The sequence below is a fragment of the Pseudophryne corroboree genome, chromosome 9 (genome assembly GCF_028390025.1).
Source record: "Pseudophryne corroboree isolate aPseCor3 chromosome 9, aPseCor3.hap2, whole genome shotgun sequence".
Classification (NCBI taxonomy): Eukaryota; Metazoa; Chordata; class Amphibia; order Anura; family Myobatrachidae; genus Pseudophryne; species Pseudophryne corroboree.
The window spans coordinates 481,636,044-481,644,622 of NC_086452.1; the positions used below are offsets into that span (position 1 = coordinate 481,636,044).

The 8,579-nt window shown below is 44.0% G+C and overlaps 1 protein-coding gene and 1 long non-coding RNA gene across 2 annotated transcripts; both read right to left on the minus strand.

Moving 5' to 3' along the window:
- Positions 1-384: 384 nt before the first annotated feature.
- LOC134957179 (uncharacterized) lies at positions 385-2,600 on the minus strand. The gene is made up of 2 exons (XM_063938874.1): positions 670-2,600; positions 385-486 (listed from the first exon to the last, which is right to left on the minus strand). The coding sequence occupies exon 1, from the start codon at positions 1,903-1,905 to the stop codon at positions 940-942; it is 966 nt and encodes a 321-aa protein (XP_063794944.1). The 5' UTR covers positions 1,906-2,600; the 3' UTR covers positions 385-486; positions 670-939.
- Positions 2,601-7,245: 4,645 nt separating this feature from the next.
- LOC134957180 (uncharacterized) lies at positions 7,246-7,680 on the minus strand. The gene is made up of 2 exons (XR_010186517.1): positions 7,531-7,680; positions 7,246-7,347 (listed from the first exon to the last, which is right to left on the minus strand). It is a non-coding gene; the product is annotated as an uncharacterized LOC134957180 (long non-coding RNA).
- Between the last annotated feature and the right edge of the window lie 899 nt (positions 7,681-8,579).

An 8,579-nucleotide genomic window follows, 5' to 3' on the forward strand; every position in this document is an offset into this window, starting at 1 on the left:
ACACAATGCTCTGCTCCTGATCTTCCCTCTTACTGTATGATTACCATCACCTGTGCTGTAATCTAATACTGACCCAGTGCTCATACCTATGTCATACCTCCCAACATGACCTCTCCAGGAGGACACAATGCTCTGCTTCTGCTGTTCCCTCTTACTGTATGATTACCATCACCTGTGCTGTACCCTAATACTGACCCAGTGCTCATACCTATATCATACCTCCCAACATGACCTCTCCAGGAGGACACAATGCTCTGCTACTGGACTTCCCTCTTACTGTATGATTACCATCATCTGTGTTCAGCCTCTCACTAAGCCCTTTCTGGCAAATTTGAAGCCTACAGTATAACCACCTTTACTTTTCAATAATCTGTTCAGAAGAGGTGTTTGTAGAACGGTGTTTTATTATTCAGTAAAGGGATCACAGATATGATGCGTTGATTTGATGTACAATACGATATGATGATGTGTGATAATGAGGTAAAACTGTTAATGAAACAAGAATATGCAATTATGATATGCATGTGAAAAGCAAAATGGATATACACAAGTACATATAACATGGGCTGTGCAAACATGTGATTACATGTGCAAGTATAAACTACAGTGCAGCTAACATTACTCACTGGCTAAACAGGTTGAGATGAGACATTTAATATACAAACTCACCATCGAATGCTATATGAGAGTTGGACCCATGTAAAGCATGACTGTCTGGGACCATGAGGGAAGTAGAAAGGCTGATCCCAGCTTCTTCATCCCAGAATGCATTGCAAGACTGGCTACAAGAGACTATGAGGGTCAAATTAATTGATGGGACTGACCACTAGATGGGGCAATAATACAACTTTCTGTAGTAAAGGTAATCAGATCTACACAAAGCAAATGCTGAAGGCATGACACTCCCCGTCTGGTATCACTGGTACCATATTTTAAACTCTAAACAGATAACAATAAGAATAGTTCAGTCACTGGTCTGAGGAACAACTTAGTCTCTCCTCGCTTACAGATCTTGACCTCAACCTTACGAACTTTCCCATCCTTGCTTGGGAACGTCTTGGTGACAAGACTTAAAGGCCATTCGTTGCGTTGTGACTGGCAATCTCTGACGAGCACAATGTCACCTGGTTTTAAGTTGGGTTTGGCAACTTGCCACTTGCTCCTTGACTGCAGGGTAGAAAGGTATTGTCTTTTCCATCTGTCCCAAAAGGTGTTTGCAAGGCTTTGAACTTGTCTCCATTGACGTTTGAACAGGTCTTTGGTATTGAATTCTCCAGGAGGAGCATAGGTAATCCCGGTCTTCTGTGTAAGAAGAGTGGCCGGAGTAAGTAGAAGTGGGTCTTCTGGGTCATTAGACACTGAAGTCAATGGTCTTCCGTTGACGATAGCTGAGACTTCAGCCATGAAGGTTGTTAAGCTCTCGTGAGTAAGTCTTGCAGTTCCCACTTGCAAGAATATGGAATCAAGGATTCTGCGTATCATGCCGATCATCCTTTCCCAGGCACCTCCCATATGAGAAGAATGAGGCGGGTTGAAGGTCCATGTACAACCTTGCTCACTGAGATATCTCTCTATGCTTTTAGTGTCAATGTTCGAATTAATTTGTAATTCTTTGGCTGCTCCAATGAAGTTGGTACCTCTGTCGGACCGGATGTGTTTTACTGGGCCACGGATAGCAATGAAGCGTCTAAAGGCATTGATGAAGCTTGAAGTGTCCATTGATTCTATAACTTCGATGTGAACAGCTCTGATGCTCATACAAGTGAATACAACCGCCCAGCGCTTGCTGTTCGCATTCACACCTCTAGTATGTCGTGTGATGACAGTCCATGGACCAAATACATCAAGACCAACATTGGAGAAAGGAGGGTCTGTACTAAGTCTGTCTGTTGGAAGATTAGCCATCTTCTGAGTTTGGGAAGTACCACGAAGTCTACGGCAAATGATACATTTGAAGATTGTGCTGCTTACACACCTTTTCGCTCCAATAATCCAGAACCCAGCTGATCGTAGAGCTCCTTCGGTAAACAATCGTCCTTGGTGTTTGACTTCGTTGTGATAGTGTTGCACAATTAAAGAAGCTATGTGGTGACTCCCAGGAATGATTAAAGGATTTTTCTCATTTGTCTCCAAGTTTGCTTCTTGAAGACGGCCTCCTACTCTCAATAAATGATTTTCATCAAGAAAAGGGTCTAGCTTTTTTAAGGTGCTGTCTTTGGGAATAGGATTTCCACTGTTAATGCAGTCGATCTCTCCGGAAAAGATTTGGTGCTGCACAACACGGATGATAAGGCTCTTGGATCGTTGTGTTTCTTCTGGTGCGTAAACATTTTGACAGTGATGCCAACCTTTACATCCATTCACACTTACAGATGCGTTGCGTTTAAATGAATGGACTATGTGAGTTAAGCAGGTAATGGCTCTGACAAGTGATTTCCAAGTTGAAAATCTTTGGAATCTGTGAGGCTGAAGTTGACAATCTGAAGTTACGGTATGGATTGTAGTTATTTGTGGACGAATTTCAACATCTGAGTCTGCGTCTACTAGCTTGAATATGCTACTTTCAGGATTGTTCGAATCTGCCTTGTACAGGAATTCAGGTCCTCTGAGCCATGTAGTGTCTTTGAGGATACTGGCTGGGACAGCTCTTGTAGCGTGATCTGCTGGATTGTGAGCAGTAGATACATAGTGCCACTGTTTTGGATTGGTGGATCTTCTGATTCTTAGCACACGATTGCTGACATAAACATGGAACCGTCTGGTCTCGTTGCATATGTAGCCTAATACTACCTTACTGTCTGTGTAGAAATCTGCTTCAGAGAGTCCAATTGGTAACTCAGATGAAATGAGCTCAGCTAATTCTACAGCTAGTACTGCAGCACAAAGTTCAAGTCTGGGCACTGTGTGTTCTGGACGTGGAGCTAACTTTGCTTTGCCCATGACAAATCCAATATGACATTGTCCCTTGATGTCCATGGTCTTAAGATATGCAACTGCAGCAATTGCTTGGGTTGAGGCATCAGAGAATACACATAGTCTCTGGTTTTGTACTGCTGTAGAAGGCACGGGGGCATATGGACGTGTAATGCGGAGGTTGGTTAAGGTAGATAGAGAATCTTTCCACTCTTGCCACAAGTTTCTTTTCTGGGGAGGCAGTGGGGCATCCCAGTCAATTGACTCACAGGTTAGGTCTCTGAGCAAAGCTTTACCTTGGATAGTGACAGGAGCTGCAAATCCTAAGGGGTCGTACAAGCTGTTTAGAGTAGAGAGAACACCTCTGCGAGTGAAGGGTCTTTCTTCGCTGTTTACTTGGAAGGTAAAGGTGTCAGATTTTAAGTCCCACAAGAGTCCAAGGCTACGTTGAGCTGGTGGGGAATCGGTTCCTAAATCCAAGTCTCTTAAATCGCTGGTATGATCTTGGGAAGGGAAGGCTTCCATCACTACTTTGCTGTTGGAAGCTATTTTGTGAAGCCTCAGGTTTGAACAAGCAAGCATTTCCTGAGCTCTTTTGCGGAGGCTGATTGCTGTCTCGGCTGTTGGCATAGATTTTAGGCAGTCATCTACGTAGAAGTCTTTATCTACAAGTTGTCTAACATCAGAACCATACTCTAGCTCACCCTCTTGAGCTGAACGTCTGAGTCCATAGATGGCAACTGCAGGTGAAGGGCTGTTACCAAAGATGTGTACCTTCATGCGATACTCCGTGATGTCTTTTGAGGGGTCATTGTCTCTGAACCAGAAGAATCTTAGGAAATTCCTGTCTTTTTCTCTCACAAGAAAGCAATGAAACATTTGTTGAATGTCAGCTGTGAAGGCAATAGTCTTTTCGGAAACGGATGAGTACCCCTAGGAGTTTGTTGTTGAGGTCTGGTCCTGTCAGGAGTACGTCATTTAAAGAAACACCTTCAAACTGGGCACTGGAATCGAACACCACTCTTATCTGACCTGGTTTCTTCGGGTGATATACTCCGAACATTGGCAGGTACCAGCATTCTTCTGTGTCTTTAAGAATGGGAGCTATCTCGGCGTGACCATTCTCAAATATTTTAGCCATAAAGGAGAAGAAATGATCTTTCATCTCTGGTTTCCTGTGAAAGTTGTGTTTAAGTGAAGAGAAGCGTTTGAGTACTTGTTCTCTGTCATTAGGAAGGCGTTGTCTGGGTGTTCTAAAGGGTAGAGGAGCAACCCAGCTGTTGGCATCATCCTTGACTAGTCCTTTCTCCATTATTTCCAAGAATAGTTTGTCCTCTATGGACATTGCCACCTGGTCATCCTTCTTTGTTCTCTGGAAGACTGCGTGTCCCAGATGATCTTGATAGTTGTCACAGATATGGTTGTCACTAGTTGAGTCTATGAAGGTACAGTGTGGTAATTCCTTTATGAGGAAATGGTTATGACATGGCTGGAATAGAGAAGGGCGTCCATTTTCTAAAGTACAGGTAAGCATGCTGTTGACAGAATCTGGTTTATGCACATCTCCAAGACATACTTCTCCTATTATTACCCATCCCAGATCCAGTCTTTGAGCGTAAGGTGCGTTATGTGGACCATTAATCTGACTTCTGGCTTTGTGGACTTGTAGGATATCCCTCCCAATGAGTAGATTTATTTGGGCATGTGGATCCAGTTCTGGTATCAGATGTGCTATGCGTTTCAAATGTGTATGGTGTTTAGCTACATCTGGTGTAGGAATCTCACTCCTATTGTCTGGAATCTCGTCACACTCTGTGATAGTTGGTAAAGAGAGACATGTCTTCCCATCCAAGGACTCAATTTGATAGCCAGTTGCTCTCCTTCCTGTTGTCTCAAAACTCCCTGCGCAGGATCTTAAGGAGTAAGGAGTGCTGGGTCCTTTAACATTAAAGGTCTCAAAGAAGATTGATCTGGCTAGAGACCTGTTACTTTGGTCATCTAGGATTGCATAAAGTTTAACGGCTTTGTCTGGATGGCCTCTGGGGTAAACTTTGACTAAACATATTTTGGAGCAGGATCTACCGCTAATGGCATCTTTGCAGACTTCGGTACATTGTGAAGTTATTTCTGGTGTGACTGCAACAGTGTCTTTTTGTTCTACACTGTGCTCCCCGCCATGCTCTGTATCGGTATAACTGTGTTGCAAAGCCCATGGGGGAGGACCAGGGTGTAGAGCGGTATTGTGGTCTGTGCTGTGGCATTCTGTGCAGTTAGCACTAACCTTGCAGTCCTTGGCGAGGTGTGATGTGGAGGAACAGCACTTGTAGCAGATCCTATTCTCCTTTAAGAAGGCTTTGCGGTTCTCCAGGGACTTTTCTCTGAAGGTTCTGCATTTCAGGAGAGGATGCGGTTTGTGATGCAGAGGACATTGCTTGGCTGGATCTTTGTCTGTGGTCTCTTGGCGATTAAAGCTGGTAGACCTGCGGAAAGAATCTGAATAATGCACATTAGTCTTGTGAACTGCAACTGATGTTTTGCGGGGGTTAGGTACCATAGGTGCAGTATTTGTCAAGGTAAAGGCAAAACTAGGATCATTCCTGGTCATAGCTTGCTGGTGTACAAAGTCCACGAAAACTGAGAATGGTGGAAATTGCACTTTGTTCTGCCGCTTATATTTGGAGCCATGGTTGATCCATTGTTCCTGCAGATTATACGGTAGTTTCTGCACTATAGGGTTAACGCCTCTGGCTGTGTCAAGGAAGGCAAGTCCTGGTAAATCTCCCTCACATTTAGCTACTTGAAGTTCTTTTAGTAAGTCACTTAGTTCTCTGAGTCTCTGATAGCCTTTGTTGGGTAACCTGGGGAAATCGTCTATTCTTTTGAACAGAGCACTCTCTATTATCTCTGGTGAGCCATAGCACTCATTAAGTCTATCCCAGATCATCCTAAGTCCATTCTCAGGGTGGTTAATGTTAATCACTCTTATCCTTCTAGCATGTTCTGCAGATTCATTCCCAAGCCATTTAATTAAGAGGTCTATCTCTTCACTATGTGAAAGGTCTATTCCTCTGATAGCATTTTGAAAAGAGGACTGCCAGGCTCTGAAGTTCTCAGGGCGATCATTGAACTTAAATACTAATCGTGACTAATTCACGGCGGGTGAGAAATTTAGCAAAGTCTAATGTGTCCTGATTGGCTCTTGGAGATGTCGGTACATTAACACGGTAGGTATATGGTGTGTAGTCATACCTGTTAGTGTTGTCTGGTTCCCGACGGTTGGTATCACACCGCTTCTGTGTGAAGTAGGCTGTGTCTTTCTTGGAGTTTGCAGATTCAGACATCTGAGGTGGGGAAGAGTTGTCTCTCATAGGTTCACAGTGTCTAGGATTCTCTTGCTTGCAAATGTGTGGTCTGTTGTCCACTGGTGGTGGCGCTGTAGAGTGTACTTGATTTGTTTGCATGAAGTCTGAATGCGTACCTTGTAAAGATGGAGGGTTGCTACTCCTTTTTGAGACTTGACGTACGTATTCTGATGTGCGTTGCAGTGAATCCAGAGATCCATTCTCTGTGTCAAGTACATTGGTTCTTCTTATATCAGGGAGTTCTGCAGTCTCCAAGATTTCTGCTTCAGCTATGGCAGCCGCTGCCTCCTTCTCTGCAGCGAGCTTCTCGCCGATTGCTTCTAAGCGTTTGCTCTCGATTTTTAATTGCATCTCCTGCTCGGCAAAGTTAGCCCTTACTTTTGCGGCTTCCGCTTTTGCACGTGCCATGATGGCTGCATTACTGACAGACAAGGATTTGGAGGAACCAGAGACTTGGGACCTTGTTTTGTATGAGGATATCGTTTTCTGTGACATGGTGATCTGGTAGAGATGTTTGATTGTGTAGACTGCTGTAATGCTGTCTGCAAGTAACTGTTCAGACTGTGTCGCAGATCTCTGAGGAGTCAGTATCTTTGAACCGTTATGAAGCTGCTTGACTGTGAAGAGACTGTTGTGTTGCCTTATAAGCGTGGCTGCACTGACTTGTACAGGTTTCTGTGTAGTCAAATGGCGGTACTCCTATTGCTGAGCTGCCATAGTTGGTAGACTGTATAGAAACTGTGTGGCTGTCATATGCAGATAGCTGTGGCTGGCAGTGTAACGGCTCTGTAAGTCAGTATATGTCCCCACTGCTGACAGGCAATGATTTACTGACGGAGTCAGTGTAAGAGAGTCCATCTGCTTGTAGCATTCGATGTTTTACTGTTCAGCCTCTCACTAAGCCCTTTCTGGCAAATTTGAAGCCTACAGTATAACCACCTTTACTTTTCAATAATCTGTTCAGAAGAGGTGTTTGTAGAACGGTGTTTTATTATTCAGTAAAGGGATCACAGATATGATGCGTTGATTTGATGTACAATACGATATGATGATGTGTGATAATGAGGTAAAACTGTTAATGAAACAAGAATATGCAATTATGATATGCATGTGAAAAGCAAAATGGATATACACAAGTACATATAACATGGGCTGTGCAAACATGTGATTACATGTGCAAGTATAAACTACAGTGCAGCTAACATTACTCACTGGCTAAACAGGTTGAGATGAGACATTTAATATACAAACTCACCATCGAATGCTATATGAGAGTTGGACCCATGTAAAGCATGACTGTCTGGGACCATGAGGGAAGTAGAAAGGCTGATCCCAGCTTCTTCATCCCAGAATGCATTGCAAGACTGGCTACAAGAGACTATGAGGGTCAAATTAATTGATGGGACTGACCACTAGATGGGGCAATAATACAACTTTCTGTAGTAAAAGTAATCAGATCTACACAAAGCAAATGCTGAAGGCATGACAATCTGTGCTGTACCCTAATACTGACCCAGTGCTCATACCTATATCATACCTCCCAACATGACTCTCTCCAGGAGGACACAATGCTCTGCTTCTGCTCTTCCCTCTTACTGTATGATTACCATCACCTGTGCTGTACCCAAATACTGACCCAGTGCTCATACCTATGTCATACCTCCCAACATGACCTCTCCAGGAGGACACAATGCTCTGCTCCTGCTCTTCCCTCTTACTGTATGATTACCATCATCTGTGCTGTACCCTAATACTGACCCAGTGCTCATACCTATGTCATAAATCCCAACATGACCTCTCCAGGAGGACACAATGCTCTGCTCCTGCACTTCCCTCTTACTGTATGATTGCCATCACCTGTGCTGTACCCTAATACTGACCCAGTGCTCATACCTATGTCATACCTCCCAACATGACCCTCTCCAGGAGGACACAATGCTCTGCTCCTGCTCTTCCCTCTTACTGTATGATTACCATCACGTGTGCTGTATCCTAATACTGACCCAGTGCTCATACCTATGTCATACCTCCCAACATGACCTCTCCAGGAGGACACAATGCTCTGCTCCTGCTCTTCCCTCTTACTGTATGATTACCATCACCTGTGCTGTACCCTAATACTGACCCAGTGCTCATACCTATGTCATACCTCCCAACATGACCTCTCCAGGAGGACACAATGCTCTGCTCCTGCTTTTCCCTCTTACTGTATGATTACCATCACCTGTGCTGTACCCTAATACTGACCCAGTGCTCATACCTATGTCATACCTCCCAACATGACCTCTCCAGGAGGGACACAAT